Raw genomic sequence first — 23733 nt, 5'->3', positions numbered from 1 at the left:
AGGCTCCCCTTTCAGATCCATCATCTCTCGGGTTTTGAAGGGAGGCCAGAAGTGAAAACCAAACATGGGAGGGGGGAGACTCTACAGAGCTGACTCCAAAGGCAGCCCAAAGCAGGGATTCCCATGGAAACCCCAGGCCTGCAGGACAGCCTCTTCCCTGCCCCTTTTCTGGGAGCCTCTTATCCAAGAAATTGAGGGCTCAGGAGGTGCAGACACAGCTTGTGTCAATAGACTCAAACCCGGCCTCCTTCCCCGGGTCCCCTGAGTGGCCCTGGCACCCGAGACATGTAGAAGGAGACACCTCCTAGGATTTCAGGATGCTTGAGGAGGAAAGAGATTTCTAAGCACTCTTGGGGGTGGGGGATCCCGGGTCCTCGCAGGGCTCATCACCCAGTGCCAGCAGGATTTTGTGAGCTTACAGTGGGGTCTGTAGCGGGGACAGGGTGGGGAGTGTCAGGGTAAAGGGGCAGAGAACACCCTTCCCCCCCATAGGGAAGGGCTTCAGCTGGCGAGCCTCGAACTGCGCCGTTCCCTCGGACACAGCGAAGGTGGCCGTGACCTGCTGGTTGAGGCAGTAGATGGTGTTCCCCAGGACCGCACACCGGAGTGGGATGGGCTCGGGAAGGGGCAGGGGGGCGGCCTGGCTCCAGGACCCCGTGACCGTATTGTAGCGCATCACGGCGGCGCCGACCCCGCGCAGCAGGTCAAAGCGGTACAGGAAGCCACCCAGGGCCACCATGTCACTGGAGCGCCGGTGGCTGGCACTGTAGGGGCACTCGGCCCAGCAGTCCTGCGGGGGGCTGTACTTGAGCAAGCGGTAGAAGAGGTGGCCCCCCGTGACATAGATGTCCCCCCGGCAGGCCACGGCCTCGTGGGCCACAGGAAAGGTGCCTGCGGGGAGAGGGGCGCGCGAGGTCCAGTGGTCGGTGCGAGGGTCGTAGCACTCCATGCTGTAAAGACACTCCCCCCCGATGGCGTAGAGAAGCCCCTCCAGGGCCACCAGCTTCAGCTGGGCGCGGGCCTGCAGCATGGGCCGGACCTGGGTCCAGATGTCGGTCAGCGGGTTGTAGCAGAAGACCTCGTTGGTGCAGACGGCCCCGGGCCCCGAGCCCCTGATGCCCCCGGCCAGGAACAGGTAGTTGTGCATGGTGCACACGCCACAGCCCCGCAGCGGGGCCTCCTCGGGCACGAGGGCCAGGGGCAGCCACGCGTTTCTGCCAGGCTCGAACATGTGCAGGTACGTGCGGGCCATGGGCCCCGAGAGGGAAGCTGGGGGCTCTGCCGCTTGGGAGCCCCCCGCCAAGCCCGGCCGGGCCCCCCCGTACGCGCTGGGCAGCACGAGCACCCCCAGCACGGCCTGGCCCCGGGTGCTCCGGAGGGCCAGGATCCGCTCGCGGTCCCCCGCGCTGAGCTGCCGGTAGAGCGGGGCATCACCCAGCACCAGGAGGAAGTTGTCGCTCATGAGGGCGTAGACTTCCTCGGCCAGGGCCAGCTGGCCGTGCTGCTGGGCGAAGGTCAGGGCTTCCACACAGCTGCCCAGGTCCAGGTGCCGCCGCAGGGCCGCCACGGCGCCGGGGAGGTCCTCGGGGGGGTGGCTGGGCTTGCGCTGCCCTTCCACCGTGCCCCAGGTCCCGGGGCGCCTCAGGAAGGCCATCAGCTGGTTGTCCTGGAGCTGCCTTTCGGAGAGGGGGGCTACTAGCCCCGCAGGGGTCTCCTTCTGGGAGGGGGCCACCGGGCTCACCTTCTGGGCCAGGCTGTCGGCCACCTGGCAGATGCTGCGCTTCCGGGGCCGGGGTGCGGGCTGCCCGTCAGGCAGGGCCTCTCGGGGGGGCGCTGCCTCCGACCTCCTTTCCTCCCGGTGGCCAAGGGGCTCCAGGGGAGGTGAGGGCCCCCGGGCGACACTTCGGAGCTCCGCTTCGGCCATCCTTTTCTCCTCCACTTGGGCCCCATTCAGGCCCCTGGGGTCACTGGGAACGGGTGCTCCTGGGGCTTCCAATCTTTCTGAGGGTGGGGGAGCCCTAACCCTGACCTGAGGCTCCTCAACCACTCCCTTTCCCCCTGCAGTGAGCTCCCCCGTCTTGCTGCTTGGGGAGGGCCCAGCTGCAGGACCCAAATTCTCTGCAGGGCTGGTCCAAGCCACCTCCCCTGGGTCCTTCTCTGAGCTGGGGAAGGGATGGCTCCGCAAAACCATGGAAATAAGGTTTCCCCAGCTGCCACTGGGGCTCGGGGGCAGAGCCCTGACAGACCGGCCCCCCGGGGGTAGGTCCAGGGCTGGAGATGCTGTTGGACTTTCAACCCCCAGAGGGCTCTGGGAACTCCTGACAGGTGAGGCAAGGCTCCCAGGTGGCAGATCCTTGGGCAATGAGGCTTGGGCAATGGGAGCTGAAGGAGGGAGTTCTGGGGGTGCAAGGGCTAAGATCGGGGATCCTGAGGGTGCAGGGATCGAGGAGGAAGACACAGTAGGTATAGGAGCTAAAGTCAGAGGTCCTGAGGGTGCAGGAGCTGAGATCGGAGACCCTGAGGGTGCAGAGGCTGAGGTTGGGGACCCAGAGGGTGCAGGGGTTAAGGTCAAAGATCCAGAGGATCCAGGGGTTAAAGATGGGGACCCTAAGGGTGTAGGAGCTGAGGTTGGTGACCCTGAGAGTGCAGGAGTTAAAGATGGTGGCCTTGAGAGTACAGGGGCTGAGATCAGGGTCCCTGAGGGTGCAGGAGCTGAGATTGGTGACCCAGAGTGTGCAGGGGCTGAGGAAGGTGACACCATGGACACAGGGGCTGAGGACAAGGACCCTGAGGATGTAGGAGCTGAGGTCAAGGACCCTGGAGATGCAGGGGATAAAGTTGGAGATGCTGGGAGTACAGGGGCTGAGGTCAGGGACCCTGTAAGTGCAGGGGATGAGGTTGGAGACCCTGTAGGTATAGGGACTGAGGAGGGGGATCCTTGAGATGCAGGGCCTACAGATGGGGACACTTTGAGTTCAGGGACTGAGGATAGTAACTCTTTGGGTTCAGGAGCTTTGGACATGGAACCTTTAGGTGCAGGGACTGGGCAGGTAGATCTTTGGGGTACAGGAGCTGAGGACGGGGACTCTGTGGATGCAGGGGCTGAGGCTGGGGCCCCTGTGGATGCAGAGGCTGAGGCTGGGGCCCCTGTGGATGCAGAGGCTGGGGAGGTGGGCCCTTTGGGTACAGGAACTGAGGATGGGGACTCTTTGGGTGAAGGAGCAGAGGACAGGGGCGTTTGGGACAGAGACACTGTGGGTACAGGGGTTGAGGTCAAAGACCCTGAGGGTGCTGGGGCTAAGACTGGAGACCCTTTAAGTACAGGAGCTGAGGTCAGAGACCCTGTGGGTGCAGGGACTGAGGCTGGAGATTCCATGGGAGAAGTGACTGAGGTTAGAGATCCTAGGGTCCTGCGGGCTCTGGGAGAAGGACCTGAGGAAGAGGATGAGCTCAACCCAGGACCCTTCTGGATAATGGGAGCATTCTCTTGAGCCTGGATATCCCCAGCTTCTCCCTCAGTGCATGGAAGAGTATTCTCAGGCCCCTCCTTGACCCTACTCCCCGGCTCCGAAGCAACTAGAGGCGCTAAACCTGGGGAGGTGCTAGGAAACTGGGGGTCCTGGGCTGGGCTCGTGCTCTCTGGGGAGGCAGGGGTCGGGACTGGTCCCTTCCTCTCTTCCTCGGGATTTGGAGCGAGCTGCCTTGGAGCTGGGATGGCCTCGCTGGTCTCCTTCCTGATGGTGAGTGTGGACGCTGGGCCATAACCCTCCAGCTGCCGGATCAGGGCATTGGGGGGCCGGCTAAAGCTGCTGGTTATCAGGAGTTCTCTCTCCTTCCAGGGCCACCTCTCCTCCGGCTCTGGGGCCACAGCTTGGGCAGGGGCCCACACGGCAAGGCTGGGGATACCCGATGCTGGCAGCTCTGTCCCCCCAGGGCTGGGCCCTCCCCCTCCTGACTTCCTGTCGGCTCCCCCTTGAACAGCAATTGGGGCTCCCGAGGCAAGGAAGATGGGCCCTCCCCCCCCACCGCTCCCCAAGACCGTTACTTGGGGGCTCCCGGACGGGGGGGCCCACTTCTCCTCAGGTGCAGGGCCAGCAGGAGTGTCTGCTGGAGCCACAAATCTGGTGCCCGGGGCCTGGGGCAGGAGCCCGCCAAGCAGGGGGTCCCTGGCAGCGAGGGAGCTTCCCACATCAATGGCATCCCACACACTCACCACCGTACCCAGGCTGAAGGGGTCCGGCCCCAGCCCTCGAACTCGGCGCCTGCTTCTGGGACTGGGCGCCCCCTTCTGCCGCTGGCCCGCGGGCTGCCCGTTGTCTGGCTTCTCTCCAGGTGGGGCAGCTACCAGGGGGCCGGGGCGCCCTGAGCCTCCAAGCCCCCCCTCGCTCCAAGGGTCCGGGTGCCTTGGGGTGAAGTGTATCAGGAGGGGGCCTAGCCCTGGTGGAGCGCCAGCCCTGCTCTGTGGGTGAAGGGGCACCTGGGAGCCATCTCCAGCCTGTTTTGGAGGGGCCACCCTGGAAGTTATCTTGGGTGCTCTGGCCTGGGGAGTGGCCCGCGGGGCCGGGCCTCCATCTGGGTCCCCGGGAGACACGGGGTCTTGGGGGCCTCTTCCAGGCTGCTCCCTGGGGCCGGGGACCGGGGGGCCCGATGGTGTCTCGGGGGCCTTGGTCTCCTGGTCCTGGCGACTGAGCCTGGCCTTCGGGGCGGGGGGCTGGGCCATCTTTCCGTCCTGGGGACCCTGGGTCCGGCCAGACTCCGGACTCTGCTTGGCCACGTCTTTGTCTTGCTCGGAGCCGGATCCTAGCCAGTGCAGGGCCAAGGCGGTGGCGGCCACCACGGCCAGCGCCAGCATGGCCTGGGCCAGAGTCAGGGCCACCAAGTCCTCCCCATCGCCGTCCGCCTCAGAGAAACTCAGGGCCATCCTGCTGGGCTCGGGCCCCGGCCCCACAGCCGGGGAGCCCAAAGGGAGGGAAGCAAGGGGACCAAGGGCGGCTCGGCGTCTGTCTCCCTTATCTGTGCCTGAGACCGACTGGCAGGTGGTCTGGTGGCTGGCCTGGAGCCCCACAGCCCCTCCCGCTGTTAAGGTGGTCCTGGGGCCGGGGAGGGGGAGATGGCCCAGGAGAGGATGCAGACCTTGAAGGGGCCCGGGACAGGCGGGCCCAGAGGTATTTGGGGCCTGGGTAGGATGGGAAGTGAGGGGTAGGAAGCTTTAAGGAGAATGAGGACACATGGGAAAGGGCTTGGGGAGGAAACTGTTACGCTCCTGGGAGACGTGATCTCAAGCTATTCGATGAGGCAGAAACCTGAGTTATCAGAAACCCGAGTCTGTTCCACTGGGGCCGGGGGGGCCTGGAAGGAGGAACACAAGGTCCACGCTCCCCCAGCCGCCGCTTACATCATCCAAGAGCTTCTGCCTCTTCCTTGGTGCCCTGAGCCCCGTCCCTCCCGAGTCCCACATCTCCTGCCCGGCGCCGCCGAGTGGTTGGAGCCACGTGGCAAGAATGGTGGACCCGCCATGGCCACCACAGCAGGGTGCCCAGCCCAGTTGGGTTCTTGGGGCTGGAGAAGGGAGAGCGGCCGGGCGTGGGGCAGTCAGGGGCTCCCGGGAAGAGACCCGTCCCTCGGCCTCCGAGCTGGCAACTCCCCTCCCCTTCGCTTGGCTCTCTGGTCCCCTACCTGTCCTTCCTGCCCCATTGCTCAGGTACAGGCTACATGAGCCCATTGCCGGGGCCTATTCCCAAAGGGAAAAGTTTGGAGACAGAGCATCGGGGAAATGTTGTTCTCTGTCCCAGGTCCTGAAGCTTAGCGGGACTGCAGCTGCCTCCCCTGGATCCTGATGGCCCAGGACCCTGACCCTGACTTCACTTAGCAAGGCCCTTCTGACTGCTGGCTCTGGGTCAGTCTGAGCCATTGTCAAGGTGGGGATCGCTCTGGGGAAGGGGCCCATACTCCTGGCCATCCCCAGTGCTGACCAGCTGCCACCTGGGGGCCATAAGCTTTCACTCATTCATTTTTTTCCTCTGACACCTGAGGCAGGTGTGAATGGGGAAGAACAATGGGAAGTTCTTGGTTGGCTAAGAGGGACTGGGGTAATTCATCAAACCAATGATTTTGGGTCAGGTTTGAGGGGAGTAGGAGTTCTTGAGGACCTTATTCTCTCTTTTTATTAAAGCTTTTTATTTTCAAAACATATACATGGATAATTTTCAACATTCAACTTTGCAAAACCTTCCAAATTTTTTCCTCCTTTCTCCCATCCCATCCCCTAGACGGCAAGTAATTCAATATGTTAAAACACATGCAATTCTTCTATACATGTTTCCCCAATGATTGTGCTGCACAAGAAAAATCAGATCAAAAAGGAAAAAAAAGAGAAAGAAAACAAAATGCAAACTAACAACAAAAAGAGTAAGAACGCGATGTTGTGGTCCACACTCAGTTCCCACAGCCATCTGGGTGCAGATGGCTTCTCTCCATCACAAGACCACTGGGACTGGCCTGGCATTGTTAAGAGCCATGGAAGACCTTATTCTCAAAGCCAAGAGACAGAGGAAGCAGGAGAGACCCAGAAATACAGAGAAGGGAGGAGAGGGAGAGATCCAGAGAGGGACATAGAGAGAGGATCTAACGGGAATGACATGCAGGTCTTAAGGACCTTATTCTCAAAGCCAAGAGACATAGGAAGAGAATAAGATCCTCAAGAACTCCTACTCCCCGCCAACTCTGACCCAAGATCATTGGTTTGATGAATTCCCCCAATCCCTCTTAGCCAACCAAGAACTTCCTGATTATTCTTCCCCATTCACACCTGCCTCAGGCATCAGAGGAAAAAATGAATGAGTGAAAGGGGTGAAGGATACATTCATTAAGTGCTTACTATGTACCAAAACCAAGAGACAGAGGAAGTAGGAGAGACCCAGAAATACAGAGAAGGGAGGAGAGGGAGAGATCCAGAGTGGGACGAACAGAGGGGATCCAACGAGAATGACACGAACAACAAATGTTGAAGAATCAGGGAGTTGGGGGCTGGCCATGACCTCAAGAGTTTTTGACCTTATTTCAGAGTCTGATTCTTTTTGTACAGCAAAATAACGTTTTGGTCATGTATACTTATTGTGTATCTAATTTATATTTTAATGTATTTAACATCTACTGGTCATCCTGCCATCTGGGGGAGAGTGTGGGGGATAAGAGGTGAAAAATTGGAACAAGAGGTTTGGCAATTGTTAATGCTGTAAAGTTACCCATGCATATAACCTGTAAATAAAAGGCTATTAAATTAAAAAAAAAAGAGTTTTTGACCTTCCAGCTGCATCCTTTCTGAGTTTGAAGAGCATCTGGATGTTGTGGTAGATAAAGCACTGATGTCTTGAAGACAAGAAGACCCATGTTCACATCCAGCTTCACATAATTGCTAACCAGGTAACCTGAGGCAAGGCAAGTAACTTGTTTGCCTCAGTTTCCTTAACTGTAGCACCTATCTCCCAGGATTGTTGTGAGGACTGACCAAGATCCTATTTGTAAGTCATGGCAGATCTTAGCTGTTATTATCACTACTATTGCTCTGTTTCCTTACTTTTTCCTGGTGAATAAACCCAGAAGAGGTGTTCATGGCAGTTGGAGGCTGCAGTTGGGGGAGAAAGGACAGACCGGGGAGAAGGGACAGATTGGGCAGAGGCCAGTCCAGTTGCTGCAATGGACAGGAGAAGGGAAAGGATGGGGTACTAGGGATATGTTTTCTGCTGAGACTAGGGGAATGAGGATGTCATGGCCCTGACAGGAAAAGCCCCAGGAGGAGCTAGCTGAGAATGGGTGTTGCCCCAGAGCTGGTGACTATGAAGAGAAGAAGGCTCAGTATCCCCCGATTCTGGACCCCCCTCCCAGCAGCCAATAGGGCAGGGCTGAGGTGCATTGGAGTCCCCAGGGCTTCAGTGTCTTCCCCAGTTTAAGCCGAACCCTTCCCCTCCCCTACTCCCATCTCTGGCCCACTGCCTCTCCTCTGTTATCACTAGGACAATCTGGTAACTCTACACAGGGCAGCCTCTTCTTCCAGGAAGCCTGCCAGCCTGGGGAAACCATCTGAGCCAAGAGCTGCCCCCTCCACAGCCCCCACCCCTCACCTCTCTGGGTTCTGGGGCCTGGCATGGGGTGGCTAACCAGGCCAAGCCCAGCTGGGGATTTCCGCAGAAGGGGCCACTCACTTCGAGATCTGACTTCCCGTCCCTTCTGCCTCCTGCCTAACTTATAGAAAGAAAAGATCTCATCTATGAAGAACAGAGACTCAGCCTCTCAGCCTGCTGTGATCTGGGAAGCTCGCTCCCCCTAGCTTCCCTAACTATAAAATGAAGGGGTTGAACTAGATAATCTCTAAGGTCCCATCCAGCCATGGACCTATGATCCGGAAGCATTCACCTACCCACTCCCACATCTGAAGGGAAAACTGAGATGTAGGTGAGGTTCCTCACCAGTATGGCAGCTACTTCCTGCTCATGAAATCTTGAAAAAGTCCCTTCTCCTATCTAGACCTCAGTTTCCCTAACTGTAAAATCAGGTAAGTTTGAAAGGAGTAAGGGCTTCTCTAAAATCTCTAGCTCTGGCATTTGATACAACTTCAAAGTCATAATCACTGGAGGGGAAGCAATCTTCATGGAATCTTCAATGGAAGAAAGGAGGAAGGAGAGAGAGAAAAGGGCGATGAAATTATTGGGTCTGGAGAATGTCCAACAGACAGGACAGAGCCCAGCCCATGAGAACATCTCTAGTATACAAGAACTGGAAGAACACGGGAAGCTCCAGAACCCAGATATCCAAGGAATCCCAAGACTCGAGAAGGCGGATGTTAATTTTTTGGGGGGAGAAGACTGTAATGAAGAGTAGAGAGGGCTAGTCAAAAGTGTGACCCAAAAGGGACAGGACAAAGAGAAGAGCATTTAAAAATACCTAGAAGAGAACAGAAGGCAGTTCAAATAAACAGTCCTACCATATTGAATTTAATTTGTATTTATCCTGTCACTAGTATCTTCCCTTTGAAATTACCTTTCATTTATACTTCACATCTGGCGGGTACATAATTATTCATATACTGTCTCCCCGTTAGAACTCCTCAAGAGCAAGGATTATTTTTCCTTTCTTTTATACCCAGCACTTAGGACAATGTCTGACATGTATTAGGTGTTTAATAAATGCTGATCGACCTTTGAATGTCTGATTGTAATAGAGATTCTTTGTATATGAAAATGCTCGAGTTTGTTGATGTTTTGCAAACTCATAAATAGGAAAAAGAATTTTCAAAATAAATTTTAATGTAAAATTAATATAAAATTAGAATGTAAAATTATTAATGTTTAAAAATAATTTTTTCAATAACAGGTAGAATTTTCTTTTTTTGTTTATATGTGTATATATATATATACATATTGTTTATTTTTCAGTGACATCCGGCTCTTTGTGACTCCATTTAAGGTTTTCTTGGCAAAGATACTTGAGTGATTTGTCATTTAGTTCTTCAGTTCATTTTACAGATGACAAAATTGAAACAACAACAACAAAAAAAAAACTTAAATGACGTGTCCAGAATCACACAGCTAGTAAGTGTCTGAGGTTATATTTAAACTCAGGAAGATGAGTCTTTCTGAGATCAGGCCCGGCGGTCTATTCTCTGTACCACTTAGCTACCCTATATACACATTTGGTGGTGGTCGTGGCCAATTCTTTGTGAACCCGTTGGTGTTTTCTTGACAAAAACACTAGAGTGTTTACCATTTCCTTCTTCAGCTCATTTTATAGATGAGGAACTGAGACAAATAGGATTAAGTGACTGGCCCAAGGTAACACAGCTAGTGTCTGAGGTTTGAATTCATTTCTCTGCCCGGAAATGACTTATAGTACTCTATATAAATGTATGGAAATGCCCATTTTAATAAGTGTTTAAATTTAAAGTAAAATTATATTGGGTTTTTTCCCTAAAGAACCGATCAGATTTGAGGGAAGGGGGCAGGGAGAAGAGAACAGGATGATTCCAAATTGCAGTTCTGGATGGCTGGAAAGATGGTGCTATCCACCACACAGATGAGAAAATTTGGAGGCAAGTTATTTTCGAGGGGAATCCAGTTTGGAGTATGTTGAGTCGGAAGTACCAGTGAACTTCCAGGCAGAGATGCTCATGGTGCAGTTAGTGTTGTGCGAATGTAGCTCAGTAAAATAGGGATCAAGATCCTTTGCCAAAAAGGGTATATCTCCTCCTTCACTCTGAGCTCTGATGGAAAGGCTTTTAAAAGGAAGAGAAGGTCTGAAATAAACAGTTTATGCAGAGGAATAGAGAGAGAGAATCTCTCAAGAACAGAAGGCAACAATGAGGATCCAGCTGAGTTAGACCCTGTAGAGAGATGCTCCAGTTAGCCACAGTTCTGTGATTCCTCCAGGGGCATTCAGCAGCATGGTGGGGAGGGCTAACACAGAGTTAGGTTTGGGGCACAGGACAAAGGAACACAGGATTCCAGGTCGGAAGTCAGTGTATAGTTTTATCTGTAGGACCACAATGATCATAATAATCATTTATGTACTGCTTACCTTAAGGTTTATAAAACATTTCATATATGTTATTATTATCACTTTTGATCCACCAAATAACTGAGTGAGATGGATGATATTTACTGCTCCCTATTCTCCCTTTCCCAACATCTCTCAAACCCTTGATGTCAAAGTCTATTCTCTGCTCCTTTACTCCAGTCTCAAATGGAGAGACCTCCATTGTTTTATGAACAGCTCCTTCTGTCTCTTCCAGCAGATCACTCTCTTGGGTATCCTTCTCTAATCTAAATCTAACCTATCGCTTACAGACATACCCAGATGATTCTCCCTTATTCTTAAAAACAAAACACAGTCTTGACTGACTTTTCTATCCCCTCAAGCTATTATCTTCTATCTCTCTTCCTTTTCTCAGTTATTCTCATAGAAAAAGCCATCCTCATTACCTCTGATTATCTTTGAATAAAATTTGTAATCAATTGGAGAACTCCTTCCTCAGTCTTGTGTAATCTGGCTTCCAATTTCATATCAAAACTGAAACTGATTTCTCCAAATATACCATGGCCAAAACAGATAACCCTCTCTTAATCCTTTTCCTCCTTGACTGTGTTATTTAGATATTATCGGTCATCCTCTCCAGGATACTCTCCTTCCTTGGATTTCATTCCACTGCTTTCTTCTGGTTTTCCTCCTACCTGCCCAATCGGCCTCCATTGGTCTCCTTGTCAGGACCCATCCCTAGCCGTCAAATATATCCGTATCTGTTCTGTGCCCTCTTCTCTCTCTACATGCCTTTTCTTGGTAGCTTCATTACCTCACACAGGTTTAATTATCATCTCGATGAAGATGATTCCCTGATCTATACATCCAGCTCTTGTCTCTCTCCTGAGCCCCAGTTCCACATCACTAACTGCCTATAGGATATTTCAACCTAGATGACCAGAGACATCTCAAACTCATTATGTCCAAAAGAATTCCTTGGCTTCCTCTTTCCCCCTCCCAATCCTTCCCTCTTCCAGACTTCCCTGTTTTTGTCCAAGGGATTACCATCTTTTTAGTGTTCCATATTCACACAATTTCATCTTTAATTCCTCATTCTCACCCCTTCATATATCCAAGCAGTTTGTGAAGTTTTCCTCCCTTTTTCATAACCTTCCCCTTCTCTCTACTCACATCATTGTTCTCTGTTGCCATCTGCTGGATTGTTCATCCTTCCTTGTCAAAGATCACAATCACAGACATCAGTGTAGATTTGGAGGATGGTATGTTCAGCTATGGCTTATGGGTCCAATACAAGTTTGGAAGACTCTACCACAGGTGGGTCATAAGTGATCCATTCATGGGTCCAGCAAGAAGACAACCCAGTGCCCTGACCATGAGCAGGCTGGGCATCTGTACCTGCCGCTTGGTCACGGCTCCCAGGTATCTGTACCTGCCGCTTGGTCACTTGCCACAGGACTTCAATAGAGCTCAGATATGAAACCTGACTCTAATCTCCCTTAAAAGATTTCACTCAACCCTTTCTACCATAGCCAAGCCACAAGGATTCAGACTGAAGTTAAACCTGTCTTTTTTCAACCCCTTTTGTCTGAAACTCTCACCTGAATGAAGTCTCACACTCCCTTTTCACTTCTGTATTTGCTTTGGTCACTGAACTAGGTCTCCTTCGAATCCTTCCTGAAATTCTGCTTAGCAACATGGCAAAGGAGCTAGGGTGAAAAGATCCCTTTCGATCCCCTCTCCTATGATGCCCTTTGCTGCCATGCAAATCGGTTCAGGAGCCATCTAGTCCATCCTGCTGTCGCATCATTTTATATGGAATCTACAGCCTAGAGAAGTTGAGCCATGTGCCAAATGTACCCATTAGAGATGAGATCCTAACCAGCTGTAGCACATGTCACAAGGAAGTATATCCAGTGAACTTTACTGAGGCAAACATTTCTTGAATACTCAAACATAAAGGTCATTATTTTTTATTTATAAAACTAAATTAAAATTCAACCAAATTGTAAAAAATATTAACAACTATATTTTAAAATTTGAGTTTAAAAAATGAGACAAAAACACCAGTTTTCTGAAAATTAGCTTATTAACTTGTGCCTTAGCACCTATAATATATACCATATGTACTGTTTCCTTTTCTGCCAAGAAAAAAATGTTTCCCAGCTTTCCTCTTTTTGTATTCCTAGGGCTTAGTGGTGATTGGCACATCATAAACACTTAATAAATACCTGTTAACTGAATTTTGCCAACCCTGACCTTGTTGTGAGTCCATTTTTTATGTAGACTAAGTCCAAGGTGAATGGGAGTGGCACAAAGTAGGCATTTAATAATTTCTTATTGATCAACTCATAGTCCCCCAAAGGAGTCTTTACCTTCTAGGGGTGAATCTAAGGAGCTATTTGAAGACTTTATGTTTCTGCATTTATGCATAGACCCCTGATTTCCTGAAGAGGATAAAAATTGACTGCTTTCCTCTAAAATAAATTTTGGGGTAGGGACATGAGTTAAAAAAATAAACTAATACTTTGGAGTCAAATCACCAGGATCAAACGAACCCCAAAGACACTGGATGGGGCTGAGTCATAGCTCATACATACAAATGCAAAAAAAAACATGTGGTTCTATAGAGCAATGTTACCTGAGAGCATATGAGAAGACAGGCAATGTCACATGCAATTAAGCAGCAGAGGCATCGAGATCATGTTACTACTATCAAGTCCGAGCAACATTAATAGCCGTGCAATATTACTATAAGCATTGGGCAGAATGCATTAATAATCTATGATATTCTCAAACAATGCTTTTGGAATGACAATAATAATAATGCTTTTGGAAAGAAAATTCCATAGCAAATAGCAAAATGTAGACTGGAAGGATTTAAAATATGAAAAATACTTAAAAATGAGACTCAATATAGCAGCAAAACAAATTCAGCTGAAAAGGAAATATTCTTCATTTTGACATTTCCCCAATATTAGTATTGCTAATATAGATGATATAGATATAGATACATATAGCTAATATAGATAATATAGACAGACTTTCCTACTGCCAACATGTGGTATATACACATGGAAACAGTAATATGAGATAGGTAAATATCTCTGTTGTAACTTAGAAAGTGGACTCATTTGTGTGAGATCCAAGTAAAAATGCAGCCAAGAAGTTCAAATAAAAATATGGAAAACACTTAAAAACTGAGACTCAACATTATCAGCAAAACAAATTCAGCTGAAAAGGAATATTCTTCAGTTTGATATTTCCGCAGTATCAATATTCTTATATGTGACTTTACTACTTCCGACTACTTCTAGCTTAGAATGTGGATTTATTTGTATGAGACCCAAGTAAAAATCCAGCCAAGGAGTTCGAATTAACTTGGAGCGAGTTGATGTCAGATTTAGCCATCAGATGGCACTCTGTTCCGGCTGTTCCTCTAGATCTGCAAAAATTGCTTCCAGACTAATTACAGTTACTTTCTATCTGACTTTTCCTGCTGGAACATGCAGAATTCCCTACTCCCGGGTTCCCAGATTCCAATCTAATCCAGTAAATGAAATATTGCTCAAATATTAAAAATGAAATCTACTATTTCGATCTCAGTTCATCTTATTTAATTTCCAGAGATTCATTCACCTACTTAGCATATTGTGGTCACATCATTTTTAATAATATGACTTTAAATGCAAATGATAGAAGTTCTATAACACATGTTATAACTTCCTGACTGTACATTGCCAAATCTCATGAAGAGAAATGGGAGGGACAGCTTTCACTCCCCTTTTTTTCAATTTCTTGGATTCTGGGAAATTGGAGAAACAAAAGAAAATTCCCTTTGGCTGAACAGCCACCAGGTCTATAGTAGCTCCAGGAGAAAACTCTGGGTAATATTCCCATCTGCTCAAAACACTAATTGGATAGCACTCATTATTTATGCCCTTTGCCCTTTGGCGCTACCTTTTTCCTTCTTGGAATCTGCACCAGAGGTTAAAAAATACAAAAGAAATAGAAAACCAAAGTACAAGTGGTGTTCTTTTATTCTCTCCCCCATTCTGTTTTTCTTCTATAGAAAAACAAGGATGAAATAGGTGCAAGAGAAGAAATGGCTCATCCTTTTCCTCCACCAAAAAAGGGGAAATTCAGAGAGGTCAAAAAAAAAAAAAAACCCAAACAGGTATTCTCAGGGACCAGACAGAGACCCAGCACTCAATATGCCCTACCTACAGAGCCGGGCATCCATCCTTCCTGCTGACTGAGGTGCTCGTGCTGGCCAGGGTCCGACAGAAGAGTGATGAACACTATGTGCCTCTTCCCCGCCCCAAAAAACCACCTTCCATGAATAGACCTACATTTGTCAATGGCTTGCCTGAGCCTTGAGGTCACAATGGAATTGATGTGGTCAAGGATCATGGGTTTGAACCCCAACTCTGCCACTTACTTGGTGATCTTCTTCTATAGAAGGTGGATGGCAGTCCTTTCAAGATTCCCATCTCTCCCTTTTCCCTCCCAGTGTTATTGTGAGAGAAATAATGGAAGCAGGAGCTATTGGTAGAATAAGAAAAGCTCCTTTCAGCAAGTGCACAGACTCCTGGACCTGGAATTGGAAAGATGAGTTCTAATCCAGCCCCAACAGTAACTTCAACCCTGGGCAAGTTAATTAACCTGTCTCAGTTTTTTCATCTGTAAAATGGGGGGAGAGGAGTGAAGTGGGAGGATAATAGTTGTGAATTGTTGTGAAGATAAAATATCTATAAAGTGTTGGGCACAGAGTATTTAATAAACGCTCGTTCTCTTCTAAAGATAGCTCATTACATTTCTATCTTTGTGTCCACAGGATTTGATGCATTCTGGGAGTTTAGGAGATGTTTATCTGTTGGGATTATTGGTTATTGGGACAAGCCAGTTATAACTTTGCAATCTTCGTGTCTCTAGTTTAACACATGCCTGGTCCATAGGAAGCATTTCACAAAGGCCTCTTGGTTGATTTGAATGAATGATTCAGGAAGAATCTATAAAGAACAATAGAACTCTAGCTTGACAAATGCTATGGGATCTGCTTCCTACGGGAAGGAAAAGGAGAGCCTGGTGTTCCTGTCCTATAACCAATGCAAAGCAGTAGCAGGAGCCCCTGGTAACCAGAAGTTTCCAGTCTATTGTGTGTGTGTGTGGGGGGGGGCAAAATGTCAGGGAGGGGAGAACAGGTAAAGGTGAGGTGACCTGGGAAGGCCTCCGGTCCAGTGAGATGAAACAATGAGAATTTCATCACAGCACACCTGAGCAAAGGTGGTGTTCTCAGTCAGCAATCCTGCACTTACTCTTCTAGATGATATTGATCTACTACAAATTGGGGCTAAATCTTCCGTTTCCCCCCTCGTCTCATCCAGGTACCAGGTGCCTCAGCAAGGCTGAGCCATGGTTTCTATTGTAGAGTTGTCCACTTTCATGGGGCAGCAGGGTTAGTGAGAAAGGTTCTGGATTTAGAAGAGATCCCCATTCAAAGTTCACCACTGCCTAGTTTTATGAACTTGGCCATGTCCTTTTCTCTTGCTGAGTCTGTTTCCACAACCCCAAAACAAGGAGGTTGGCAACAATGATTTCTAAGGTCCCTCCCAACTCTGACATCCCCTGTTCCAAGCTCCCTCCCAGCTCTGACATTCCCTGTTCCAAGCTCCTTCCCAGCTCTGACATTCCCTGTTCCAAGCTCCCTCCCAGCCCTGACATCCCCTGTTCCAAGCTCCCTCCCAGCCCTGACATCCCCTGTTCCAAGCTCCCTCCCAGCTCTGACATCCCTTGTTCTAAGCCCCCTCCCAGCTCTGACATTCCCTGTTCTAAGCTCCCTCCCAGCTCTGACATTCCCTGTTCTAAGCTCCCTCCCAGCCCTGACACCCCCTGTTCTAAGCCCTCTCCCAGCTCTGACATTCCCTGTTCTAAGCTCCCTCCCAGCTCTGACATTCCCTGTTCTAAGCTCCCTCCCAGCTCTGACATCTCTTGTTCTAAGCCCTCTCCCAGCTCTGACATTCCCTGTTCCAAGCTCCCTCCCAGCTCTGACATCCCTTGTTCTAAGTTCCTTCCCAGCTCTGGCATTCTTTGTTCTAAGGCCCTTGCCACCCCAGACACTCATTGTTCTAAGGCTCCTCCCAGCTCTGTTCTGAGGTCTCTCCCTGCTGACTTTCATTGTTCTAGGCCATTCCCAGCTGTGACGTTCACTGTTCTAAGTTCTCCCAGTTCTGCCTTTCATAGCTCTAAGACCCCTCCCCAACTCTGATATTCTCTGTTCTAAGGTCCCTCCCAGCTGACCTCAGAGAACACTAGGGATCCTGAGAGCAATCATTGATGCTCAGTCTGCTCCTTGCCTCTGCTTGGGGCAGGCTTGTAAAGGAATTAAAGCACAAATTAAAGGGATAAGACACAGTTCTCAGACTTCCATGAACTTACATGATGCTGAGAGAAATGACCCAAACCAGGAGATCATTATACACTTCCACAGCAATACTACATGATGATCAATTCTGATGGACGTGGCTCTTCAACAATGAGATGAACCAAATCAGTTCCAACTCCAGCTACACCCAGAGAAAAAACTCTGGGAAATGAGTGTGGACCACAACATAGCATCTGTACTCTTTCTGTTGTTTACTTGCATTTTTGTTTTTCTTCCCAGGTTACTTTTACTTCTTTCTAAATCCGATTTTTCTTGTGCAGCAAGAGAACCGTATAAATATGCATCCCTATATTGGATTTAACATATACTTTAACATATTTAACATGTATGGGACTGCCTGCCATCTGAGGGAGAGGGGAAAAGTTGGAACAGAAGGTTTTGCAAGGGTCAATGTTAAAAAATTACCCATGCATATGTTTTGTCAATAATATGTGTGTGTGTGTGTATATCTATATATCCCAGCTCTGTCTCCAGCATATGAGAACTATATCTTCACTAACTATATATATGAATATATATGATATAGTTCTATAACTAACTATATATAATATATATGATATAGTTGATATCATATCACTATATCATAGTGATATATATATCATATATGATATGATATATATATGATATATTATATCATATCACTTCATATATATAGTTAGTGATATCATAATATATATAATATAGTTCTCATATGCTGGAGATAGAGCTGGGATTGGAACCCACATGTCCAGCCCCCCAACCCTGGGCTCCGATCAGCTCCAGCAAAAGTTTTGGTGAAACAAAAGTTGGGGTGGGTGAGGGGAGGGGCCACAATAGGATTTGGGGCGGGGCTAGGGCCAAGCCTAGGGACCTGGGCCTCCCACCAGGATGGTCAGTTTGATTCTGAGCCGCTGCATCTTCAGGCTCCTCTCCACCTTTCTGCTGGAGGCGAAACTGGTGAGTGGGACCCCGGAGATGGCTGCCGGTCTGCTCCCTTCCCCCCAGTTTTCAAAACCGTTTCTGATGTTAGCGTCGGAGCCGAGATCTCCATCCCCATCCCATCCCTCTCATTGCCCCACCAGAGCCCCTCCCTGGGAACCCCCAAACCTCTCATTGATCCGTTCAGAGTCTCCTTATGAACCTCACGCTTTCCCTGATCCCCTCAACCCCTCCGCGAGTCCCCGAGGTTCCTCCCTGATTCTTGCCACTTCGGGGCGCACACGGGGGCGGGGGCTCCTTGGATTCTGTCTCCGGAGGCGGGGTGACCTCGGTGTTCGGGGCCCCCCTCGCCCCCCCTCCCCAATTCCTCCCAACCAAAGGCTCTTTCTGTTTGTTGTCCGGTTTCTCGGAGACCGGCCGGAGGCGTGGCCGATCTGGCGGCCGCAGCCCGGCAGTCGAAGGCCACCGGCCGGGAAGATTGGTGCGCCCTCCCAGAGCTGGTCTCTGGGGGGCTTCCCCAGCACCTCCTGGCTCTCAGGTGCCGCAAACTTCTTCAAGAGTCCGGGATGGACAAAAGTGTGTGGGTGGGCACTTGGCGGCCCCACCGCCCCCGGGGCCCCATTGCAGCACTTCACTCTGGTCCTGGACCCAAGTACATGCTGCCCCCTAGCACCGGTAAGGCACCTCGAGGGGAGGGGGAGCGGAGAGGGCCGAAGGAGGGAGACGGGACTCAGCCCCCAAACCCAGGGCAGCTGGTGCAACTAGAAGAGTTGATACACTAGCCATATACTAGCCAGACACTCCATGTCTCCATGTCTCTCTCTTGTCTCCTCCTCTCTCTCCTGCTCTTCTTCTTCTCTGTCTTCTCTTTGTCTCTCTCTTGTCTCTCTCTCTTTCTCTTGCCCTCTCTCTGTGTCTTGTCTCTCTTGTCTCTTCTCTTCCTCTCTTTCTGCTGTCTCTTCTCTTGTCTTCTTCTCTTCTTCTCTTCTCTCTGTTCTTCTCTTCTCTCTTGTTCTTCTTCTCTTTCCCTCTCTCTTGTCTTCTTCTCTTCTCTCTCTGTTCTTTCTGTCTCTGCTTCTCTCTCTCTTCTCTTCTCTCTTCCTTCTCTCTTGTCTCTCTCTCTTTGTGTCTTCTTCTCTCTCTTGTCTCTTCTCTTTCTTCTCTCTCTTCCCCTCTCTCTCTCTCTCTCTCTCTCTCTCTCTCTCTCTCTCTCTCTCCTCCCCCGGGTCCTTTAACCCCCCCGGGAAAACCCCCCACTACCACCCCCCACCTCCACTTCGACACTGTGGGGACCCTGGAGGTCTGGGACCTCTGGGAAAACTTGGGGACCCTCCCCCACTACCCCTCCCCTGCCTCCCTCCCCATTTACAAGATCGACCCATCCCGTTTCCACACCCGCCTTCCACAAAATCCCCAACAAAAAATGACTGTCCCCCCCACCTAATCCCAGGCCATAATTCGGGGCCCCAACGGCCCCCTTCCCCTACGGCGGCCCCAATCCCTTTTTCCCACCCGGCCCTGGTCAGAGAGGACCCAAGCAACTCTCCCATCCAGCCTGTCCCAAATCTAAGCCCCTCCCCGTCCCCCAATACGGCTCTAAACTATTTCCCAATTTCCCCAAACCCCGGCAGGGCTTACCTTCCCATGTCCCATAGGACGCAGTTGGGGGACTGCCCATCCCCGCTGCGGAGAATCCCAACCCGACAGCCCTGAGGTCTTGCCGTGGACCATGCAGCTAGATCCCGCCTCGGCACCTCAGTGGGACCCGAACGGCCGGCCCTCAGGCCCGAACTTCCCTTCTTTGGCCCCCGTCACCTACGGATCTAGGGTCCGAGTGTCCCCTAAGGGATCCCACAGCCCACCTGAAGATGTCCCCAGCGCAGGCCCTCCACCCGCACCACCCAAGGACCGACAGCAGCCCTCCTCCCTGCAGGTCGCTACTTCCCAGAGCGGGCCACCAACGTCGCATACCCCAAGCCCCCCGGGCACTCTATGGCCGGTCGTACCAAAGACCTTCAGGAGGCCGAGACCCCCGGTAAGCGCCTCTCCTGCCTTCCAGACCTGACCTGGAACAGCAACTAAATACTGGGGGAAAGACGCGCACGTGCGCCGGCCCCACGCACACCTCCCGCCCCAAGAGCTGGCCAGAGTGTGGGGATTTTTCCGTCTATGGGCCTCAGTTTCCCCAACTGTAAAATGAAAGGATAAGGTGGGGGGGGTGAGGATCTTAAAGAAAGTTCTTAAAGGTCCAAGACAAGAAGGAGGGGCTCACACCCCACCCCTACCCCCACCCCAACAGGCAGGGAGCAGATCTCCCGCGCCATCACCGCTCTGCTCAACCCGCTCTCCTCTTCCTCCCGGTGCCCCAGGTCCCGCGGCCTACTCGGTTCCCTCCCTCTTGGGCTGCCGTCTGATCCACAAGGCTTCGGCTCCCACTTACTCCATCTGCGGCCGAACTTCCGTGGGCAGCTTCTGCCAAGACCTGAGCAAGGTGGGGACTTGGGCGGAGAGCTGGGAGCGGGGCGCGGCCGGTGGGGTGGGAGGGAAGGAGGAGAGAGCACGAGGCAGGGGGCCCGGCGGGAAGGTCTGAATGGCCACACCCCCGCCCCCGCAGACCCCAGGCCCCTGCGCTTATCAAGAGGTGAATCCCGGGGTGTACAAGACCAAGGCTCCCCAGTTCACCATGCAGCCCCGCACCTCCATCCCGCAGGATATCACCAGGAAGCCTGGTCCCGCCGCTTACTATCCTCAACAGGTGGGGGACAGGGAATCTCAAACTGGGGAACAGCTGACAGGCGGGGGGGGGGGGCGACCAGGGAGGGAAGGGAGAAAGGGAGATAGGGGAGGATGGAGAGATCGAGAAAGACACAGAGAATAATAAAGGGGGAAACAAGAGAAGGGGGGAGGGTAGAGAAAGAAAAAGAGACAGTAAGAGAGATAGAGACAGGGAGAAAGGGGGAGAGGGGGAGGATGTAGAGATAAAGAGACACAGAGAATAATAGAGAAAGAGGAGGGGAAAGGAAGAGAAGGGGGGAGGATGGAGAGATAGAGACAATAATAGAAAGGAAGAAAGAGGAGGGAAAAGGAAGAGAAGGGGGGAGGATGGAGAGATAGAGACAATAATAGAAAGGAAGAGGGGGAAAAGGAAGAGAAGGGGAGGATAGAGACAGAAACAGACACAGAGAATAAGCGAAAGAGACAGAGAGGGAGAAAGGGAGAAAAGGAGAGATAAAGAGACAGGGAGAAAGGGAGAGGGAGGGAGGAAGATAGAGAGAGAGAGAAACGGACAGAGAATAAGAGCAAGATAAAGAGACAGCTAGAAATAGATAATGGGAGAATAAGAGAAAGAATGAGAAAAAAGTGAAGAAGAGGATGAGAGAAAAAATAAGAGAAAAAGAATAAGCCAGGAAAACAAAGAGAAAATAAGAATGAGAGAATAAGAAAGCGACAAAAAGAGAGGGACAGAGACGACTCAGAGGAGCCCCCAGCATCTGCTCCGAGAGTGTTTGGAGAGGTGGGAGAAGGGGAGAGAGGTTCAGGCAGATGGGGGCTCCCGGGGCCCAGGGACCTCAGAAAGGTGAAGGGCGCAGGAAGGGGAAGAGGGGCCTGGCGGGAGGCGGGGGCAGAGGGCTCCCGCTCCCAGCTCCCTCTCTCCCCTGCAGTTTCGCCAAACCCCCGGTCCCAGCTTCGGCATCCGCCACTCGGAATACCAGGCCCCGCTTATCATGGATCCACAGGAGTAACTCCTGGGAGGCCAGGCCCGCGAGAAGGGACGGAGATCTCTCCCGGTCCCCTCCTCCGTCAGTGGGTCCAGCCGCCCCCACCCCCCTGAGCGTCCGCGTGTGTGGCCGTAGCGCCGCTTCCCTTCCGCTCCGCATAAAGCAGGCCCCCGGAGGGCCGCAGAGTATTCTCCCTCCAAGTCTCAGAGGCTGGGTCGCAGAGCCCCGAGCACCCTTGCCGTTGCTGGAGCTCCTGCCCCGAGCCGTAGCCCCAGTTAGTCTGTCTGTCCGTGTGCCTGTGGCCCAGTGCGGAAATAAACCTTGACCTCTATGTGCTGCTCCTTTGTCCCCTCACCTGAGCTAACGGAACGCGGGGGCCTGCGGAAGGCAGGCAGAGAGTCACTGAACGGCTCTCCGATCCCATTTCGGGGCGCCCACAAGCACTCGCCCCTGCAAACTGCAGAGTCCTGTTAGGAAGTCCCGAATCTGAGGGGTGGGGGGAGAGGAAAAACCTTTCCTTGCTCCCCTTTCCCCAGTGGGTCCCTCGGTCCCGCCCTCCCCCAGAGGGACATTAAGGTTTAATTGTTTCAATATCAAGAATATAAAGATTTCTGAGCCAGATGTTAGAAAGAGGTAAAAGGAGTAAACAGAAGGGTTCCACTTGCAACTTGAGAACCTTTTCTTGAGCTTTCTGGGAAACCTCTATATGACTCTCTTACCTCAGTTTCCTTCTTGGCAAAATGGAGATAATAACTCTCCACTGTCTCCTCCACTGTGAGCAAAGTGTTTTACAAACCTGGGAGCTCTATACACACGTTTTAGGGATGCCCCATTGGGAAGATCTGGAGCATCTGGCTCTTTGCCTAACCCTGGGCCAGGGAATAGCAGGCAGCTCTGTCTACAGAAGGTTTACAGTCTTTTGTTCAGGAAGAGGGATGCTTCGTCCATACTTGGGGACCAGCACAAGGCAGTCCTTTTGGGTGACACACCGGGAATGGGCCCTCTCCCAGCCTCCAGCCACAACCCACACCCTGGCTCCGCTAGCACAAGCAGCCTGCTGGTAGTGGGCTTCAGCCCAGTTACTTCAATGGCACTGGCTTTCCTGCGAAAGCCAGGGGGACTCTGGAAACAGGGCTGGGCTGCCCAAAGCTTGTCCTGGAGATGAGTGAAACTTGGTTCCAGCATTCAGTTCTCACCAGGACTCGGACCCAGCAACAAGAGTTGCTCCGCAGACGGTTCATTAGGTTCTGGTTCAGAAGTCTTGGGTTCAAATCCAAGCTCTACTGTCTATTAATTATACAACCCTAGCTAAATCATTTCCTGTGTCAGGATTCCAGCTTCCTCCTTTGTAAACTCATTGCAGCATGGGGCAGCCCAGATTCGTGTTGATTAACCCTTTTATCAAGGATTCGGATAGAGAAATGTTAAACAGATCGGGGAATGTTGGACAGCTGGGAAAGAAGGATGCGTTGAATGGGTGGGTACAAGACAGATGTTTATTTTAACAGGCTTCCCGGACTGAATAGAACATGGGGCCAAGTCTAGTGATTTTTTTTTTAATAGGAAACTTCATGGAAATAAATATAAAGTTTTATATTTGGGTTGAAAAAATCATTTTGAACACAATATATCAAAAGTGGTCTGAACTAGGGGCAAAGGACAGAGATACTCTTACCTCTTTACTCATCAAAGCCCAAGAGCATCATCCCATTGGTTTTTCTAGTCACCACATCACTGACAAGTTTTATCCCTACTAAACCTCTTAGATCTTTTTCTCCCCAAACTGCTATCAACCATAGCTCTCCCAAGTCATGTTTGTGCAGTCATTTTGGGGGGAAGACTTGACTGCAAGAGAGGGTGGGGTGTGTGTGCTATAAGTCACCCTGAATTGGCTTCCCTACATTATGCCCTTACAGAAATAAGAACTCTTGTAAATAAAGCTTTAATAAAGTAAACTTATTGAGAGGTTTTATTAATTTTAATAAAAAGAAAAACAAAAACTTCCAGCCAATCACCTATCCTTTGGAAAAGGATAAATGAAGGACAATATTTGACCATTAAGAACAACATGACTATCTGTCCATGAGTAATCTACTTCCAAAACTTCAAAGCTCTAGTCTATAG

At 50.8% G+C, this 23733-nt stretch overlaps 2 protein-coding genes across 3 annotated transcripts; one reads left to right on the top strand and one right to left on the bottom strand.

Annotated features, from left to right (window-relative positions):
- Nucleotides 1–369: 369 nt before the first annotated feature.
- Nucleotides 370–4921, bottom strand: KLHDC7B (kelch domain containing 7B). Its single transcript, XM_003775334.3, has 2 exons — nucleotides 3028–4921; nucleotides 370–2382 (listed from the first exon to the last, which is right to left on the bottom strand). The coding sequence occupies exons 1-2, from the start codon at nucleotides 4919–4921 to the stop codon at nucleotides 416–418; spliced, it is 3861 nt and encodes a 1286-aa protein (XP_003775382.3). The 3' UTR covers nucleotides 370–415.
- Nucleotides 4922–17836: 12915 nt separating this feature from the next.
- Nucleotides 17837–21940, top strand: ODF3B (outer dense fiber of sperm tails 3B). Of its 2 annotated transcripts, XM_031938234.1 has the most exons (6): nucleotides 17837–17908; nucleotides 18303–18565; nucleotides 19824–19925; nucleotides 20260–20381; nucleotides 20505–20645; nucleotides 21553–21940. In XM_031938234.1, the coding sequence occupies exons 2-6, from the start codon at nucleotides 18457–18459 to the stop codon at nucleotides 21631–21633; spliced, it is 555 nt and encodes a 184-aa protein (XP_031794094.1). In that variant the 5' UTR covers nucleotides 17837–17908; nucleotides 18303–18456; the 3' UTR covers nucleotides 21634–21940. The 2 variants fall into 2 exon arrangements, with proteins under 2 accessions (XP_031794094.1, XP_031794093.1); XM_031938233.1 differs by having other exon boundaries at nucleotides 17839–18565.
- The last annotated feature ends 1793 nt before the right edge of the window (nucleotides 21941–23733 follow it).

This window comes from Sarcophilus harrisii, chromosome 5 (genome assembly GCF_902635505.1).
Source record: "Sarcophilus harrisii chromosome 5, mSarHar1.11, whole genome shotgun sequence".
NCBI classification, from domain to species: domain Eukaryota; kingdom Metazoa; phylum Chordata; class Mammalia; order Dasyuromorphia; family Dasyuridae; genus Sarcophilus; species Sarcophilus harrisii.
This window is presented reverse-complemented; position numbering and strand designations above follow the sequence as displayed.